The sequence below is a fragment of the Prionailurus viverrinus genome, chromosome B4 (assembly GCF_022837055.1).
Source record: "Prionailurus viverrinus isolate Anna chromosome B4, UM_Priviv_1.0, whole genome shotgun sequence".
Taxonomy (NCBI): Eukaryota; Metazoa; Chordata; class Mammalia; order Carnivora; family Felidae; genus Prionailurus; species Prionailurus viverrinus.
In genome coordinates, this window is record NC_062567.1 from 34,512,468 (window position 1) to 34,532,797 (window position 20,330).

General features: G+C 53.1%; 1 protein-coding gene across 2 annotated transcripts in view; it reads right to left on the bottom strand.

Annotated features, from left to right (window-relative positions):
- IQSEC3 (IQ motif and Sec7 domain ArfGEF 3) overlaps positions 1-20,330 on the bottom strand; it is a 104,852-nt gene that overhangs the window by 15,729 nt on the left and 68,793 nt on the right. For both annotated transcript variants that reach the window (XM_047867497.1, XM_047867498.1), the window contains 3 exons: positions 18,269-18,430; positions 2,751-2,873; positions 2,129-2,295 (listed from right to left, as the gene is read on the bottom strand). In XM_047867497.1, coding sequence (XP_047723453.1) covers positions 2,129-2,295; positions 2,751-2,873; positions 18,269-18,430 — 452 coding nt within the window. The remainder of the gene's footprint in view (positions 1-2,128; positions 2,296-2,750; positions 2,874-18,268; positions 18,431-20,330) is intronic.

Genomic DNA, 20,330 nt, shown 5'->3' on the forward strand with positions numbered 1-20,330 from the left:
AGAGAGAGAGAGAGAGAGAGAGAGAGAAATAATATGCAAAAGGTGAGGAATTGGAATGGCAGAGTAGCACTGTCCATTAAAAGACAATGGAGCAATGCCCTCAAAATTTTGAGTTCAGTGTTTCCAATCTGGAATTCTATGCCCAGCCAAACTCCCAATCAAGACTGAAGGTAGAAAACAAATATCCAGACACACAAGTTCTCAAAAATTTGCGGCCAATGTACCTTTCGTATGGAAGAAAACTAAAAATGAGCCAGCTATGAAATCTAGGATACAGGAACCGAACACAGGAACAAGACAAAGGAGGTGCCCGGATGATGGTGGAGGGAATCCTAGGTGACTGCATGCAGCTGGCCCAGCCACCTGTCCAGATAGGAGCAGAGACTAGAGGCTCTTGGGAGAGAGACCCCAAGAAGAATACCTCTCCGTGTTCCACGTGCAGAGAGGAACTTGACACTTAGGTTGGGGAGTTTGGAGATAAATTAGTGGCAGGTATGTAGAGAGTTGAGCAAATGGGAAAAGAACACAAGTATTCACTCCATGGAAATGAGAAATAGAAAGGGTTTGTAATCATGCTATACTTCAAGACTCAGCTTTGAACTGTGTTTACCTAGTCTTAATACCATAAACACTGACATCACAAAAAGAATGCTACAGCTGTAAGAAGATCATGGGGATTCAGGGTAGTTTTAGTGGGGGTGGGTTGGGGAAGGTGGATCAAAGAGGGCTAATGCTCATGTTCTATGAAATTGCTATGGTCTGAATGTCTGTGTTTCCCTTCCCCCTTTCATATGCTGAAATCCTAGCTCCCAAAACTGATAGTATTAGGAGGTGGGGCTTTAGAAACCAAGTTATAAAGGTGGAGTCCCCGTGAATGGGGTCAGTGCCATGTAAAAAGGACCTCACAGAGCCCACCCTTTCCACCAGGCGAGTGCACTGTGAGAAAGCCCCAGCCGGAACCAGGAAGAGGGCTCTCACCAGACACCAAATCTGCCAGAACCTTCATCTCGGGCTTCCTGGCCTCCAGAACTGTGAGAAACACATGTCTGTTTATAAGCTACCCAGCCAGTAGTATTTTGTTATAGCAACCTGAACGGATTAAGATATAAATTAATAGATAATGCTCAACATTTTAAAAAATGAACAAGTAGCAGGGTATAAAAGAAAGCAAAGTATAGATACTATTTCATCTCATCTATATGAAATTCAAGAGCTACACAGCTAGTCAATGGGGACGGAAGGTCAGGAGCCTTGGCATTCTGACAGGGGCACTGACTGGGCCGGGACATGAAAGGATGTTCTGGGGCCAGGGGAATGATCTGGAACGAGAGCCGGCTGTGATCACACATGCATATGAACATAAACTTCATCATGTTTTCAGATTTGTACACCTTACAGCTTGCTTTCATAGCAATTTAAAAAAAAGAATAAGAACAAAAAAAAAGGAAGAAGAAGCACGTGGCTTCGCGATATAGAAGAAACACGATAAATGGCAAAAAGAACGTTGAGAGTGGCAGAAGAGTGGCGACAGGGGCAGGGACTAATTTTTTTTGTAGCAAGCCGTGTAGAATGATTTGACTTTATTAAATGATGTGCATGTATAGCTTCGATTCCTTAAGTGCTAAAGAAGAAAAAAAGCCAGTGAGTTGAACACACATCACATCCTTCCAGTTTAGCTCTGATCCCTGCTAGGTGGTGCACTATGTCATTTAGAGAAGGACTTGGCTGCTGGGTGCCATGAAATTATCTGCAAGGCTGATGTCCATGGACCCAAGACCTAAAAGCCTCCGTCTGTCGTGCGGTGGGAAGGGCTGGCACACATAGGCGCCAGCTGTGTGGCCGGGGCCTAGAAGTCAACCAGTGGAGGACGTTCCGCGGAGGGCAAGGGGCATTGCCCAGGGGCCCTTGCTGGTTGATGTAGGGCAGTGGCCATGACTCCTGGAAACTCCCCCAATGCCTGGCATGCAAGCAACTTTTCCAGATGGCTGTGTGTGACTGGGACCACAGAGCAGTGTCCAGTGCCCCTGGCTGCTAGGGTGGCAATCTACAGTCAGCTCAGACACAGAATTCACGCTGAACAGAACGGAGCCTGAGCAGTGGCCTCAGCCCTCCTCCCCGTCCTCCTTACCTCTCAGGTTTCGGATAAAGTCCTCTAGCATCATCTTCCGGTCGGGCTTGATGTTGGGGCTGTACATGTCGGTGTTGAGGAGGATGATGGCAAAGGCGAGGATGAAGATGGTGTCGGGGTTGTGGAACTGCTGCACCACCTCGGGGTTGCACATGCAGTAGCGCTGGCTGCAGTGGGGACACAAGCGGGGGGCTGAGGCCCTTCTCCCCCTTCCCTGGGCTCCAGAAATGGGGGGTCGTGGGGGGGACAGATGCCACTTCTCTGAGGGCATCGGGTCCCTGTAGCCTGGCCCTCTTCCCCACTGAGGGGACAGGGCCGGTGTCACACAGCCATGGAGCCCGTCACCGCACCCAGATGCTCACCAAAGACTTGCTGGTCCATGGGGATGAGTGGGATGCACCCTGTCTACCTGGAAGGCCCCGGCGCTGCTCTAAGCCTAGAGAGCTCAAGGACTCCTGTCCCTTTTCTTTCCTTCCCTCCTCTGCAGCCAGCCCCCCACCCTTCCCACCCCACCAGGAGGGCTTCTCCCAGCCCCAGATGGACCCCCCAGCATCTCTGGTGCCCCACATCCCAGGCGTGTGTTTTGAGGGCTGTGTGAGGGAAGCGGGGATGAGGGTCCTACCTGAAGGCCTCTATGAGTCGCTCTACCTTCTGGGCTTCCCCCTGCACGCGGATGTGGGCCTGGAACTTCCGCAGGGCCTCGTCCAGCTCCATGCTGGAGAAGTCCATCTCGTCCACCACACAGCTGAGGGCAGGTCGGGAGGGGGGGTTCTTGAGGAGAGGTCAGCCCCTAATCCTCTCTCAGCTAGAGGCAGCTGAGGAGTAGGGTGCAAGGTGTAGCCCCCTCTCCCACTGGACCGCCCACCTTGGTGGCCAGGATTCTCCCTCTGGTAACCTAAGAGGACCCTCCCTTACACCATCTTTCCTCCAGCACAAGAGCCCTGGGAGGCAGATGGCTGACTGCTGTCTCCATAGCTAAGAGCCTGAGACCCAGAGAGGCCAGGGGGGCTATCCAGAGCCACACAGCCAGAAGGAGGCTGATCTTCCACCTCTAGCTCCCAGCTCGTCTCCTCTCAGCCTCAGAGGGTCTCAGAGTCAGGCAAAGGTTTGAAATAGGAGTAAGTGCAATTTACTTATCTGCTCCTGTCCTGTTAGGAGCCTAGTTTCTCGTGCCCATTTGGGCTTCCAGGTGACGGACCCCTCCTCCCCTACCACCCCTCGGGGTCTGCCTCAGGCCAGATGGGAAAGGAGTGAGCTCATCCTAAGCTCCCTTGCAGCCAAGGAAGGAGCCCTGAGCTCTCAAGGAAGCTGTGGCCTCTGAAGAGTAAATGACAAATCAGCCTAATGTGGGAGGGGAACAGTGTGACAAACACGGCCGGATTCTGAGCCTGGGCCTACCACTGAATTTTTTGTGTCTTTTGGTGAAGACTCATCTTTTAGAGCCTTGGTTTCTTTTTCTGAGGAGGAAAGAGGTCAGAGTCCTGCTCCCCAAGGGCGCTTCTACCTCTGAAATGCCACCTCTATCTACCCCTGGAGAGTTTGCATCTGAATGTCTCCCTGCAGTGCCTGGGGAAATGGAGGTGGGGACGTGGTTCCAGTCACCCCTACGAGGCAGTGTCATTCCTCCCAGGGCCCCTCCTGTCCTCCTGCTGCCTTGCCCTCCTTTGGGGTGGCCTGTCCCCAGGGCCATGAGCAGCGGGCAGGGATCCAGGTCTGGCCAAGCAGCAGCCCTGATGTGCCTGAGAACTGCAGACGCTCCCATGTGCCACCAGGCTCCCAGAGCCGACTTCCCCCCTTTCTGCACCCGTGCTGTGGTCCAGCCTCCTCTCTCCTGGTCGTTTCATACCCAGCCCCACAATGCCTGTTGGGGTCAGCAGCCCCTCTGCTTCCACAGCCCTGGCCGCCACTGCCACAGGGTCACGGCCTGGTCGCTGCTTGCCTTCCTGCCCAAAAAGGCGAGGCGAGCTCTGGGCTCGAGCCCAGTGTGTGGCTTGGTGCCCAGCATACCTGGGGACTCAGGGAACATTTGCCCAGTGACCGTGTGAGCAGAGAGACAAGCCCTAAGCAGGACCCACTTCCTCCGTGATGCCAGAGCCTGTGCAAGGCCCACCACCTAGGAGACTCAGAGATCCTGACTCAACCCTGGCTCTGGTGTCAGTTTTTAGAAGGAAGCAATGGGAGACAGCCACACAACAGTGGTCAGGGGCCTGGTGGCCCCTTTCGGGGGGAACAGGGAAGAGAGAGCATCACTGAGACTTCTAGAAAGGGGAGGCTAGGAGCCCCCTCTCAGCTCCCACAGGGGAGATGGCCATCTTCAGGCTGGGAGCCCATCCTCCTCATAGTCAAGCCCAGCTTCCTCTCAGACTTGTCTGCCTGGATAGTGAGAGAGAGGGTGGCACTGGGGAGGCCAAGGTAAGAATGTGGCCCAAGTATGACAAGTGGCAATGTCAGTGTCTGGGTGTTTGAGATGGAAACTGGTGGTAGCAGCCCCCGGGTCCAGCCTGGGGAGAGGCCACTCTGATTTCTCAGCAGTTCTTGTCATCCTCCCTGAGCACTCCCAGGCTGGCAAGTGAACCTCAGGAGCAGCATCATGGGGCCCACACCCATGTATCCCCTAGCCCAGCACAGCCAGGAGTTATGAATCGTGCATGACTGACCCAGACAGCGAGGCCGTCAGAGGAGGTGAACCAGTGTGGTCCTGCAGCAAGGGGACCGGAGCTAGAGCCGGGGAAGCAAGGATAGGGAGGGAGGAGACAGACGTAGAGGCAGTGAAAGACACAGAGGATACAGAGTCAGGTCAGAAAGACCAAGAGAACAGGGACAGAGAGAGAAGGCAAGAGAGACAGAAAAGGAGAGGCAAGGAGGCAAAGAGGAGAGAGAAAGACCCACAAAATGGGGGAGACGGAGACAGAGAACAAGAGACAAACAGAGACGAGGGGAGAGACAGAGACAGAGAGAGGAGAGAGAGGTGGAAAAGGACAGGAGATGGGTGTGGAGGACAGTACCACAGACTGGACAGGGGTGGGTGTTGCTGGGCATGGAGCAGAGGGGCCCCACCAGCTCATCCTGGCCCCCGCCTAACTCGTCAAGGCCCAGGGGGAGGGCAGTGGGCCCCAGGCTGGCCAAGCCCAGAGGACCCCAGGATGGCCCCCGGTCTCCCAGCCTGGCGTCCAGCCGCTGCCCAGGACTCGCCCCATCAGCCTGTCCACCGCACCCCTACCTGGCCTTCATATCCCTCAGAGTCTCTGTCCTGTGCCCCCTGCCCCAGCGCTCCAAGGGCGTGACCGCCTGAAGCCTGGGCACCGCGGTGGGGGCCGCCAAAGGAGGCAGAGGGGCAGCTGGGAGAAAGTAGGATCTGCTCGGCCAAGCACGATGGCCTAGTTTCCAGGCCTTCGCTCAGGTGACACGCAGCCCGCACGCGCGTTCGCTCGCTGGCTTGCTCGCGGCTGCGGCTAAAAGCTCCAGTAATGAGCCCAGAGCCTGAGACTCAGCCAGGTGGAAACGCCAGCGCACAGACTGGGGAGTGCTGAGTGAATCAGTCACCGGCCACGGGGGGCGGGAAGGACTTCATGGGAGGATGCCTGGGCCGTGGGGCTGAGAGTCTACACCCCACATCCTCAAAGACCCCGTGTGAGAGTTGCGAAGTGGCTTGTTAAAATGCAGCTCCCTGAGCCCCACCCCAGATCTACCCACTCGAATATGTAGAGGCGGAGCCTGGGAATCCGCATTCTTCACAAGCTCTCCAGGTGATTCTTAAGAACTGAAAGCCAGTAGCTGAGCTGAGTGCAAGGGTAGGAGGCGGGTCCAGCCCAGGTGGAGCCTTTGCAAAGTGAGTCCAGCAACTCACAGGCCACCAGGGCAGCAGCTCAGGGGCACTCGTGTGTCCCTGTCAGGCTCTCAGAGGCTGCTTCTGCAGAGCGGTCAGGGAGGAAAAAGGTGGAGACGGATGCCGCGCCCCCTCCACACACACGTGGACACACACATGTATTCCCGCCTTACTCCCTGCAGTTGCCAGCTTGAGGCATCAGTGTTCAATGCGGGCAGTGTCCTGGGGCTCTCAGATCCTGGGGAACAAATCTGAATGTGTTCTGCAAAACCTGCAGACAGGAGGGAAGGAGATGTGTTGAGTGACGGCAGGGCACTACTGTCTCCAAGGAAACAAATGCCTTCCTCTCTGTAGAGTTGGGCTTTGGGCCAGGTGACCTCTCAGGACTGCTCCCGCTCTCTGAGAAGGGTCCAGAAGCAGAGCAGACAGAGGGCTCCCGGACAGCAGGTGGCCACAGCGCCATTTCTGGCTGGCTTTGGAATAGAGCTGGCAATGACCGATGACCGACTGCTTCTCTCCCTCCTCCCAGCGAACCACTGTATACCTTCCTGGTGGGGCCTGTGGTCTGGGCTGAGGCTGTGCTCTCTCCTGACAGGCCTGTCCCGGCAGCCCCTCACCTCAGGGGCCTCTGCCATCCTGCAATCATCCACAACTCTTTTGCTCCTCCACTCAGCCTGATTCTCTTTTCTCTCCCGAGGTACAAGCCCAGGCTGCACCATGACCCACTCCCCGCTCCTCTTCTCTCACTCTTTCCCACGGCTTCTCTTATTATTATTTTTTTAATGTTTATTTTATTTTTGAGACAGAGAGAGACAGAGTGCGAGTGGGGGAGGGGCAGAGAGAGAGGGAGACACAGAATCGGAAGCAGGCTCCAGGCTCTGAGCTGCCAGCACAGAGCCTGACGCGGGGCTCCAACCCACAGACCGTGAGATCATGACCTGAGCCTAAGTCAGGCGCTCAATCGACTGAGCCATCCAGGCTCCCCCCCCACCCACAGCTTCTCTTATTTTGTTGTGTCTACCAGTACATAAAATCTCCTCTTCCCCATCCTTCTTTGCCACCCTGGAATTGTGGTGGGGAGCAGATTGTTTGACAGTTTTCCAAATCCACCCTGTGGCCTCCACCCAGGACAGCCAAGGACATCAGTCCCTCTTTGATCATCTTTAAGGTGAAAAACATCACATGTTTCTGGGTGGTCTTTTCTAGTGTATAATCTCCCCATTTTGCAGAAGGCGAAACTGAGACCACAAAGGGGATTGCGCCAGGCTTCCTGCTCTTGTGAGGCCTCTTCCCCCAGGGGGCCGTCTCCACTTCAACGGGGGTCCAACACTAGCGGGGGAAGCGCCCTCTGTGCTCATGTTACTGAGGATTGTCACTAAGTGCACCCTGACTTCATTTTCTCTCTCCATCCTGTGCGATATTAACCATTATCCTGTTATTTTGTATTCCATGTGAAGAAACCAGCTCACAAAAGAGCTGCCCCTGCAGGGGGAGCTGCACACATCACATGCCTTGCTGGCATCTCCTGGGCCAGGCAAGCCTGCCTCCTTCCCCATCTAGTGTTAATGCCCTGGGAGCAGCTGTCTTACCCTGATGCCTGGCTGGAGCCAGTGGGGGGCCAAGGGGAGGGACAACTGGGCACCATCATGGTCACAGTCACGTGCTGGGAGTCACTTCACTATCGGCAGTCAGCACAGAAGCTGTGGGGCCATCTCTCAGTTTCAGAGCTGGCCTGGGCACCCAGAAGCCACAGCAGAAAGCAATCCCCAACCCCCTTTCTTCCCTCTTCCCCTCTCTGCTGCTTTCTCTGGCCCCTGGTGGTGACTTTTTTCTTTCTCCCCTCCCTCCCTCCCTTCTTTCCTTCCTTCCTTCCTTCCTTCCTTCCTTCCTTCTTTCCAACAAACATGCATTTCCTCCTGTATGCAAGACGCTGTGCTTGGGACCTGGTATAAGTGGCAAACAACACAAACACAGACCCTATCCTGGTGAGAGAGAAACATTATACACAGAGTCAAAAATAATCATTTCATTGTAATTGTGGCCAATCCTATGTAGGCAAAGGACAGGCTTCCGTGAGAGGACAAAAGATGTATTTCATATTTTGGAAAGGCCCCTTTACGGACATGACATTGAGCTGAGACCTGAATGATGAGGAGCTGACCAAGGGAAAGGGAGGGGTGGGGGAGCTTTCAGGCAGAGGGGGGAAAGCATATGCCAAGGCCCTGTGGTAGGAAAGAACTTCCAAGGACCTAGAAAGGTCAATGAGTCTGCAATGCAGAGTAAAGGGGACAATGGAGAGTGGCAGGCTGTGGGTCTAGAGAGGCAGGCAGGGGTTTGACCAGACAGAGCTATGTGAGTCATAAGAGGATTTCGGAGTTTAGCCTGAATACAATGGGAGACAATAGGATATGATCAGAGGAGTGATATGAGCCAGTTTGTTTTATGAAGATTTCTCTGTCTATTGGGGGAGAATGAGTGGAAAAGGGACGGCAGGGAACAAGAATGAAGCAGGGGCCCTGTTAGGATGCTACTGCCAAGGCCCAAGTTAGGGCTGATGGAGCCTAGGCTAAGGTGGAGACCAAGTGGATGGGCGATCTGAGATACATCCTAGAGGAAGAACTGATGGGAGCGGGCAATGGAGGGAAGGTGGGAGGTGAGGAAAAGAGGAGTCAATGGTGAGTGTCCAAGCCCTGGCTTGAGCACCTGAGGGCCTGGTGGTGCTATTTTTTATGCCGAGTCCATGATGGGATGGACACCTATGCTGAAGGAGAGACCGAGACTGCAGATTTGGACACGTTATGTCTGAGATGCTCTTTCCTGTAATACCAATTTAGTATCTACTAAACCATCGTCCTTAGCACCCAAAGTCTTGTCTTTCCTATTTTACAAATTATAACCCTGCCTGGACCCTTCTTCGCCTCGAGTCACTACCCCTTGCCTCTACTCTTCTTTGGAGCCAAACTGCTAGGTGGTCCCTATGCCTGCTGTCTCCACGTCCTCAATCCCATTCACCTTTCAATCCGCTCCAGCCAAGCATCTACCTCCAGCATTCCACGGAAACTTTGCTTATCAAGGCCACGCCGGCCGACATGTTGCAAGTCCAATGGCACCAACTTTTCATCCCAGCAGCCTCTGGGCAGCACCAACATGGCTAATCATTCCCTTCTTGAAACACTCCTCTCTCTTGCTTCCCTCACACCACCCTCCCCTAGGTTGACTCTTTCCTCCCTGAAGGTGCACCTCCTTCACGAAGGGCCTCCTTCTGCTGCACCTCTACCTTAGGACTAGACACCAGGCTCCTTTTCCCCTCTTTTTCTTAAATGACTTTTTAAAAGTTTATTTATTTATTTTGAGAGGGAGAGACACACGGGAGGGGCAGAGAGAGAGAGAGAGGGAGAGGTTAGAATCCCAAGCAGACTCCACACAGCAGAGAGCATGATGCAGGGCTCGAACTCAGGAACTGTGACATCATGACCTGAGCCAAACCGGTAACCATCTGAGCCACCCAGGCACTCCTCCCTTCCTGCTCTTAACAACCTCTCTCTAGGTGGCCTTACCCAATTCGCTGGCTCTGAATGTCCCCTTCAACAGCTCTTAAGTGTTTCTCTCTTGTGATGCATTCACCCTTTTAATTTTATTATTAGTCACCAACCAGTTAATTCTTTTTGGTTGATCTGTATTGTTTATAAAAGACAACGTTGCTGAGTCCAGAGGGCACACGTAAACCACAGACTCTGCATTTGGTTGGAAGTTGACCAACACACTTCTGAGTGCCCTGGTTGCTGAATTCCTCTGGGCACTCTGGTCTGAATGGCAGTCACAGGGGCAACACTCACAAGACCACAGGTTGTGCTGGCATCTCTTGCAGGGAAGTCAGGCTGCCTGCATTTCACCTTTCAGCTGCTATTTAATATTTTCACATGTTTTCAGTAAATACTTGACACTGTCTGATTTGAGGAATTCTTCAGATGAAATGTCCCCAAACCCAGCATCTCCCCTCCCAAACTGAATAATACATTCATGTTTATTTGGTATAATCTCACAAATTACCCTAGAGAGCCTGAGAGCACAAATATATTCACATGCAAAGACTGTTCCAAATCCTTAGCAGCTCAGGAGGCTGTTTCCTGCGATCTGGCTGCCTCTGCTCTCCTCCAGCCCAACACCTGCCTCACCATGTCTCCAGGCTCCGAGGACTCCTCCCTCCTGTGGCCACTGCCCAGGCTAAGGGTCTCCTCCTTCCTCGAATTTCTCCCCATGACTGTGACTGCAGTAGCCTCCCTAACTGGCCTCCCTGCCTCCAAGTCATGTTCCAGAACAATCCTTCCAGGACACTCCATTTGGTCCTACCACTCACTCCTATATTTTTCAGGGGCTTTCCACATCCCTAGCATGAAGCCCAAGTTTCTCAGCCGAGCAAGCAAGGCCCTGTTAGCCACTCAGCTTCTGCCCCTTTCACGTACCGCCTCCCCTCCTGTAGTCTGGCTCTCAAGCCTGCATGCTTTTGCACACAGTGTTCTTTCTTCTTGCCTCCCAACCCCTACCTGGAGGTCCCTGTTGAGCGATCCGTCTCTCTAGGAGTCCCCCTCGACCTCCATGCTATCCCAGACAGGCGTCTGTCCACCAGTGCAGGTGTCTCCTGTGTCATAACATTTACCTGCCTGTCTTCCCACTAGGCTCTGTGCTCTTTCCGGCACAGGCAGTTCTTTTCCCCTCTGCATGTCTGGCGCACATACGAATTCAGTAACTGTTCCCGGGATGAATGAATGCGTGAGTGAGAGACCAGCTGGGTGAATGAATGGGACCTTGAGCATGTGCTCGGCTGGGGAGGGAGCCCAGGGGCCTGAGCTTCTGGGAGCTCTGCCCAGCGGTCCAGGATTGCCAGGCCTGCTTTGCCAAGGTCATCTGGAGCTCACCCCGAGACTGGACGGAGCTGCCCAGGAAATGGCCCTGCAGATTCCAGACCATGGGCGGTGAAGCAGGGTGGAGTACATGTGCTTCCCAATTCCTTCAGCCTCACGTGCAAGTGAGTGAGTGATGAGAGCCGGGGCTAACTGGTGCCCATTAAACCGCTTCCAACCGAGCACGGCTGCACCTGCCCAGGGAGGTGCCGCTGCGGATCCGCGAATGAGTGAATCAGGGGAGCGAATCTTCTGTCCAGGCCTCCCTCCCTCTCTCTGTCCTGTGGCAAGTACCTCACAGGGGATGGGCAAGCAGAAGCACAGATGTTCCTTGCGTCTGCATACACAGGTACAATCTTGCATAAAATTGTTTGTTAATACTGATCAATGCGTGGAGTCAGTGTGTTGCAGGGAAATGAAGCGTCATACACGACTGTGATCAAAATGAATTTCGTCATCTCAATTTTTTTAAACGATAGCAAGACAGCGTCTGGCAGACAAAGGAACTGACTGGGAGCTGAAAATAGGTAATGATAGCAGCAGGGATTTTTAATTGGCCAGAAGAGACAGCAAAGATCTGGAAGGTGAGGCGCATGCAGGCTGAGGCTCGGCAGAGGTGCGTGTGCCACAGACGGCGGTGGGGCGGGAGGGTCCGGGTGGGGGCACTGGCAGTCGGGGAGGAGACTAAGCCTGGGTTTCAGGATTAGGATGGAAAATGAAACCGCCTACTGCCATGGGATATAGGAACCTTGGTTTTATTTCTGCAGTTCTTGGCTCATACAATTCAATTAAAAATATCCCCATCCACCAGAGAGTTATTTTTGTTAGGCACAACTCATAACATGCCCAACAAAGGTCAAGGCTTTTTGGAAAAGTGCATCGTGGCTCAGAAAATAGAGCAGAAGGGAGCTGACGCAAGAGGACCTGCCAGCGTCCCTGATGGTGACATGGGAACAAAGAAAAATCTCGTCGGGGAGGGCCCCAGAAGGGATGGCTGCCAGTCACACCTTGAGGACTCAGGAACCAAAAGAACCAAGTTTAAACTACCCAAGTGAATTAGAAGTCAATGCGGATGTCTGAGGTGATTTTCCCTTTGCTCGGCCTGGGGCAGCATCCCTGTCTGCTGGGGGTTCTCGAACTTGAGTGGGCATCAGAGCCCCCTGGCAGGCTTGTTAACCCACAGTTGCTGCCCCCAGAGTTCTGACTGAGCGGGTCTGAGCTGGAGTCTGAGAACTGACATTGCTAACAGCTTTTCAGGTGGTGATGCTGCTGCTGCCGTTCCGGGGACCACACTTGGAGAACCACTGCTCTGTGCCATTAACAGTGGGTGGAATGAGAAGTCAGCTGTTGGTGTCAGACACCCTTGGGGTTGAATCTGGCTCCCATCATTTAGCCTTTTTCAGTTCAGGTCCCTTAGCCTCTCCATGCCTCCCTTTTTCCATCTACAGAATGGAGCGGACAACTATAACATCTAGTGGGCAGGTGGTTATGAGTTTTGAAAGAGACATTTTATTATGTAAAGTGCCTGGTCTGTAACAGAGCTTAGGAAATGACAGTTTTCGTTAGGCACCTGGAGACCAAGTCTGAGTTGACATACCAAGGAAGTGAGGTTGAAGTCCATTCTAGCATAGGTATTAAGACCTTTCCCTCATGAACAGTTCCATTTGCCTGAAATTCCATCTCTAGACATTCATCTGACTCCTTAAAATGTCCATCTATCAGGGAGAGGGGAAACTGGTTCTAGCTCAGACCTCTTGAGATTTTATGAATCAGTTTCTCAGTCCTGCTTTCTTTTCAGATGAGCAGAGCGAGCAAAGGTGAGTCAAGGGACGGAATAGTACCTGATTTCGTTCAATCTGCCACTGGCCAGGGGAGTAGTCATTTCTTCTCTCTCGGCCTCAGTTTCTGCCCCGGTGAGATGAGACGGCTGGACCAGCAGGCCGTGCAAGGGGTCTTCCAGCACTACATTTCACCACTGGGGTCTGACAAAAACTACAAGGCATTTGGACCACACGTCCCTTGAGATAAGGCACAGGGGAGGACGGCTTGGGTTATAGAACCATTGTGCCTGCCATCATCGATCTCAGCCATTGGTTAGCTCTGTGATTGTGGGCAAGCTACCTAACATCTCTGTTCCTCTGCTCCCATGTTTGGCACAGATCAACGGCACTCACCTCACAGAGCTGCTGTGAAGACGGAATGAGATTTTGCATGTATGGGTCTTGGCGCAGTGCCTGCTGGCACACAGCGAATGCTTGATAGATGTGAGCTGTCAGTGTTATGTCTCACAGCCTGCTCAGTCGCAACTGGCCCTCCTAAAAACCCCAGGAGAATGTAATCTCAGGAAGCCCCTTTCCTAGAATCCTGCTCCCTGGAAATCCCACTTCAATGAGTGGTGGGTTGAAGCCACACCTGAGAATCACATAGGGATGTCAAGAGCCCTCCAGAGCTAGGACCTGAGCTATCAGGAAGGGGCTGGGTGGTAGGTCTTTGTATGAAAGCCCAACTTAGATGCTAATGTGACCAAGCCAAAGGGAGTCTCCACTCTGGACTTGTTCACCCCATGCTTGGGGTCCAAAAATCTCCACTATAGGAGTAAGTGGGTCTGAAATGTTCATGACTCTTTATTGTTAAGGAAAATCTCTCATCTGTCAGTGTGTGTGTGTGTGTGTGTGTGTGTGTGTGATGGGGGCAGTGGGGGCAAGGGGGAAGGGCACTGGAGAGGTGAGGGGTCAAGATCATAAACTTAAAGACTTCACTTTTAGAAGAGACTCCCGCCTTCCATCCCCCTGGGCGGCCGCAGTGTCAAACTTTCAAAGCAGTGGAAATAACCCCAAAGTCTATCCCTGCCTACCAGGGGCCTCTTCCACCCTCCTCCAGACCCACAGGGGTCTGCATGGGCCCCAGCCTCCTCTCTCCTTCAGTGGAATTCTTCAGAAATAAAGTAACCATTCTGAGGTTACATGTGACACAATGGGCAGGATATTCTCAAGTAATTTCTTCCTAGCCATGAAAGGCTAGAGCCTTCCAGCCTGTTGAGTTTGACAGACAATCTGTCTTCATTTCTGAATGTCCCCTAAGAAGAACAAATCTGTTACACTCTGGCCAACACATTTCCAAGGAAATGAAATAATGCAATCTGACTAAAATGTCAAACTCTAATATTGAACAAAAAATGGGAGTAGACACAGTGAGAGAAAGAACACCCAGGAAACTCTTCTGGCAACCCAACCCAAGAGCTGCCCTTCGCACACTGCTATGGAAAGGACAGACACTGCTGCCCTTCATGTGTATGTGATTCACATTGGAAAAGATCACCCAGCCCAGAAAAGAGACCACTCACAGCCAGCGTGGAACATTCCCCCATCCACTGGCCTTCAAACCTGCTGAAGCGAACATTTCAGAAGGGAAATAGAGCAGAGTCAAATTTCCCAGCCATGTGAAAACAGAGAGAGAAGCTTCCAGCACCAACGGATCCTAACCCCAGCTGATGTCTGGCTCCTTCTGCTAAGCCAACACTGCCCCTCTCTCCTCGTCACCAGAGGGGGCTTCTCCAGAGTGCAGGATGGTCCTCAAAGGAGCTCTCCCTTCCCCAGCAAGCTTCAGCATGTTCTCGTTGTCCGGGGAACAGACCTGATCCCAAACCAGACATGGGGTGGTCTGAGGTTTCCCTGGCCAGGGTGGGGAGGTGTTCAATGCCTTGTGTTTTCAAGTGGGAGAAATAATAACAGAAATAGCTAATATTTATAAACAACTTCCTAAGCATCAGTCACTGACTTAAGCACTTTACATGCATTTAAAAATTTTAACTCATATGACATGGGTGATATTTTTCCCATTTGACAAGTGAGGAAACAGGCTGGTTTCTCCTTTAAAAACAAACCAAAGCTGGGGCGCCTGGATGGCTCAGTTGGTTAAGCATCCAACTCTTAATTTCCGCTCAAGTCATGATCTCAACATTCATGAGATCGAGTCCCGCATCAGGCTCTGTGCTGACAGTGCAGAGACTGCTTGGGATTCTCTGTCTCTCCTTTTTTCCCTCTGCCCCTCCCACTCACTCTCTCTCTCTCTCTCTCTCAGAATAAATAAATAAACTTAAAAAAATAAGATAAAAAAACCCCAAAACTTTCCTAGGTAACCAGTGGAATGGATGTGGCCTTTTGCGCTCAGAATGCCTTCTATTATTATCTGATAAATCCTGGTTAAATACATTCCTTCTTGGAGTGTATCTTCCATGGAAACAGGGTACTAAGCAGTGAAGAGATCAGCTTCCAAGGGCACCAAGGGTCAGATTCTGGAGGCAATGTCACCACATCAGATGTAGGTGCTCAGACATAAGTCAGCACCTGAGGTAGATTCTGCTCAGCCCCTTCTCTCTTCCCTTCCTCCACAGGCCCACAAGCAGTTGGTCGTGGTGGGGGTCCCACCCCATCCCCTCCTAGAAGCCTCCACCCTCTCCTCTTCTTGCCTGGCTGCATCTTGGAGAGTGCTGGGGCTGGGGCTGTCTCAGTCTCCAAGGGGTTGGGTGATTTATGTCCTTTTATTCAGCAAGCAGCTTTGTACAGAACGGACGCGACATGCTGAATGTCACCAGGCGGGGGCAGGGAAGCTGTGTGGAATCCCAATGAAGCCTTTTCAGCCTGAGCGAAATGGCACTGGTGACTTTGTTACTGTGTGTTTTCTCTGGTGGGAGGAAGGAAGAGGTAGCAGACCCTGAGAGGGTGCAGGATAGCTGGCTTGGGTGGCAGGGAAACCCTCCAAACCCCAACGTCGGCTCCCCGGCGAGTGCCTGCCCCTTCCTGGCTCTCCATCTCCTGTGGGCGCCCCACAGGAGACAAGCCAGCCAGTCAGCAACGCGCACTTGGGTGAAGAGGCTCCTTTCTGTGGAGCTCTTACGTGTAGCAGCTGAGCATGCCAGGGTCTCAGCACCCGGGGCCTGCATGGCTGCAGAACAAAACACGAGGGGCTGAGGCACCCAGTGGGGCAGACTGGGGCTTTGGTCTGCACTCCACTCTCCTGAAACCACAATGCCTGCTGGAGGTTCCTTGGCCCTTTGTCTCCTTTCCATACTCCTCCTCTCCTCTCTCCCCTTGACACCTGGGTCTGTAAGTTCCCCCCAGGCCACAGCCAAGCCTATTCCTCACTGCCCCCATCCCACATTCTCACGGGTGCCCAGCTCAGCCCCATTCCCAACACGGAGTAGGCACTCCACGTCTGTGGAACGAATGGAGAACTCTGGTCCCCCAGCACTGCTCTGGAGCCTGCGGGCTGCTCTGGGATGAGCCGGTAGCATGACAAAGCATGACCTGGATGTTTAGGACAAACAATTCTGCATGATCCCAGTGTGCTACAAAGGCCCTGCGGAGTGGGAAAGGCCACAGATTCACAGGAGTCAAAGGGACCTCTGGGAGCACACAGCCTGACCCTCCCACTTTACAGGAGAGGAAACTGAGGCCCAGGGGAGGCCTCCCAGCATTCGAGGATCAGAGCCAGGGTTCAGAGCAAGCCCTCTCAGGCCCGGCTTTCTCCTGCCACCACACACTGCCCTCTCATCCAGAGCCAGATCCCCACCTCAGCTGCTAGCCGGGTCCCCAGCTCGGGCTGCAGTGCTGATCTGTCTCTAGCCCGCACACTCAGTCTCCCGGGGAGGATGGTAATCAGTTTGCACTGTGCTGTGGAGGCACCACCGGGGCTGGAGGAAAAGCATGTGTTCCTAGCACTCCAGGTCACTGTGGGCCTAGCAGGTCAGAATTTCAAGGCCAGACACACAGGGACTGGGGAAGGCAGAAGAAACAGCAGTCAGGGCCTGTGCCCCCAGAGCAGAGAGACAAAGCAGGGTCACCCAGGGGCGGGGGCAGCTGGGAAGAACTAAACGATGAGGCACAGCCCCATGCCCCCTCCTAGGGAACGGAGGAGTAGAACGGGGACAATAGCCAATGAAAAGGCCAGAGAGATGAGCCAGATGGGAGAAAACAAGGTGAGGAAAGAAACAAAGAAAACCTGATCTTTCTCCTCTTTCTATCATTTCCTCAGGGCATCCCCTCAGGGCCCCCTGCATAGCAGAGGTAGTGGTGGGGAGGAAGGGGAGCCCAAGGGAGAGGGAGAGGAAAGGAGGGGGAGAAGGAAACCCTGCACACTTATCAGTTTACTTTTTTTTGCAGGCATTCAGAGCATCTTAAGACCTAATGGAGGGGGGCGGGGTCTGAATGTCCAAAGCTGCCCAGAGTCAGAGGCAGGACCTGGGTTCGGTCAACTAAGGGGCATCTGGGGATTTCAAGGTCCCTCAGCTGGGTCCAAGCCCCTGCTCTTTGGACTGTATTCAGTGAAACAACTACCAGTGAATTTAGAAATGTGATAGGGATTCCAGAGGACAACTGGAATCAACTAGAGTGGAGGACAACCCTCCACTCTATAGGCTTGGAAATGCAGGCCCAGAGAGCAGGGACTTGTAGAAAGACACAGCACCAAAACTCCTTCATAAACAGAAGCCATGTCTCTGAGCTCCCACTCCAGGGACATGGACAACCCTGCCAGTCAGCCCATGCTCCCAAACCCTTGAGCAGGAGCCCCCTGCCCCCATGTAGCAGGCCCTTGCTGTTCTGAGAGCAAGTACAAAGGAAAGAGGTCTCTCAGGAACACTTTTGAGGAAACACTTTTGCTGACTACCCAAGAGAGAGGGGGGAAGTGGGGCGGGGAGGGGGGTGCTTCTTACAGCATGGTGACCTTCAAGAAGGAAGTGAGCTTAAGGAGACTGGATCAGGCTTCATGGGGCCTCACCCTCTCTTTGCCAGGGGAGAGGTGGCTCCAAGGCCCCAGGGATGCCACCCCATGCCCTGTGGCTCCCGGGGTGGTGAGTGTGAAGAGACTCTCATGTGCTCAAGCCTCCACATGAACAAAGCTGAACACGGCGGTCCCCTCATCCTGCCCCCATCTACTGATCTTGGTGGTAAACATATCTTTACAGAATCACTCTATTTCTTGCTCTAAAAACCCTCAGTCTAACTTCTTTTTTCTGCCTCCTGTTTGCCTCCACCAATATGACACTGGGTCCGTGTGGGGAGCAGGCCAGCCTCTGGGGGCTTGGAGGTGGGGCAGATGCCCGCTAGAGGGTGGGCTGAGGCCTTTCACCAGGCAGAGATGGCCCCAGGGCAGACATAGTCCCCTTCTTTTCCAGACTCATTCTCTTGCCCCCTGAGGGTAGCAGGGAGGGAGGACTTTTTGTCTCCTTTGACCATTCCTGTACCCCTGGTTCCTCCAATGGTACCCTGCCAGAGGGCGCTCAGTAAATGTCTGCAGGACTTTGGAGGGGGAAACAGAGGCTGGTCAAGATTGGGCCAAGACTCCAGGGGTCCTGCTCACTCCCCTGCATCCTAGGGGACCCTAGGTGGATGGGCCAGGGAGAGGGGCACTCACTCCAGCACATCGCGGTTGAACTGCTTCTTGCTGTTACCCAGGAACTCCCCGATCATCTGCCGGCTGAGGCCCTTGCGCTGGAGCAGGAAGTGGGCCACTCCAATGGGGGTGTCAGGGATGAAGCCTCGGGAGATCAGGAACTGGATGCCTTTGTCCGGGTTTCTAGGGGTGCGGGTAGAGGTGGGAAGAAGGAGTAGAGAGTGAGCCAAGGCCATCCATGACTACTTTCTTCCAGCCCATGGAGCCCATAAAGGTGCCTGGAGGTTTCTGGGAAGAATTCCTATGAAATGCTAGGGTTCCTTCCACTGCAGAGGGGCTCTGGATCCAAAACACCTCTCTCCACAGCCTCACCTTCCTGCACACCGCCCCCCCCCCCACCAGGAATGAAGGTAGCATGGGGAGGGAAGGGGTTGGAGGAGGTCTGGCCAAAATGAGTGAATTCCAGAACAGGTGGAGAGGTGTTCTTCTGTGTTCCCTGAGGGCCCTGAGGCCTGCCACCAAAGCCCTTCCTCCCTGTCTGTATTCTGTTGTCTATACTCAGTTCCCAGCCTGGAATCTGGAAGGAGGGTGAGACTGGGGGACTGAGGTGAGCTCTCCTACCACACTGTCCATAGTGTCCGTAGACTCCTGCTCTCCACCATTTACTTTCTCAGGCTCCAGTCTCTACATGTGGGTGTGGGTGCCGTGTCTTCAGGCAAATGTACTCACAGTGTGGTCTGCACATCCATGCTGTTCCCTGAACTGTGTCTTATTGGTTCAGGAGAAGACAAGTACGGAGAGAGAGGGTAAGCATTTAGAACCTTTTATAGCACTTTGACATTTTCAGGATAACCAAGCATGTGATTGTTTTTCTAGCAGTTCATTTTTATTGCATTTTACAGAAGTATCAGCCCACAATATGTCAGGTAAAAACCCAAACTGGTCCTTCACCACAGATAGTTTGAGAACCACTATCTTGAGGGATCGCGGTATCTGTGTGCGTGTGAGCGTGCACGCAGAAGTCGTGCTGTGGAGGTGTGAGGGTGGGGGCTGGGCTCACCAGGGGGCAGCCTGACTTGGAGGAAAGAATGATGGACCAGCAGCCAGACCAGCCTGAAGCTCACTGGCTACATCACCGTCACCGTGTGCAACTCGCCTGACCTGTGTGAGCCTGTTTCTTTTCTATAAGAGGCACAGTAATGCTACCTGTAGATATTGTTCAGAAGTTAGCAAGATGCCTTATGCAAGGTGAGCCATGAACAGGCGCTATTCCCCCCCTCAAGCTTCTTGAGACCAGGGGATGCGTCCTACCCGTCTTTGTGGTCGCCATGCCATGGCACTCAATAGATAACAGCTGAGTGAATAGATGCACGTCCGTGTGGCTGGAAGGGGTGTTCTATTTCCTGGCTCAGGGCTCTGAAGGAAGGGGTGAATGGAGGGTGGAGATGAGTGAACCTATACTCGAGGCTTCCATGGTAGTGACATGTGCTTGCCACCAGCTGCATACATTCTAGTTGCTAGGACAGTTTTGACTGGGTGTCTGGCTGGGGATGCCATTTTTCTGCTTCCGTTCTCCTGTTCTCTTTCTGTCCCCCCTCTGTTTGCTTCACCCCAGCTTCCTTGTCTCCCCCTTTTATCCACATCCCTCTCCTGCCTTTAATCTGCATTCCTTATTCTAGGTCTCTCCTCTCCCACCCCACTGGCCTTTGCTCACTGCCTCCTCGCCCATCCTCTCCTGTCTCCTTGACATCATCCCCAGAAGATAATGCTGTTTCCCTAACTCCGTGTCCTACCTGAATGATTTCTGCCCAATCCTCATACGACCAGTACTATTATTCACTGAATACTGTATTTTCTTTTAAATTCTCTCGCTTTTCAAGTCCTAGCTTCATCGTAAGCAGTAATAGCGGTGAAAGCACGGGGCTCGATGTGTCGTTTTGTCCCTAATCCTTAAAATACATTTGTGACAATGAAAAATAGAACGTGTATTCCTACACAGTGTCTCAAGGAGCAGGCAGGGCACAAAGGCCACGTGGGGGGGAGGGAACTGGGATGATGAGGACAATTACTTGGCTCTCTGCTC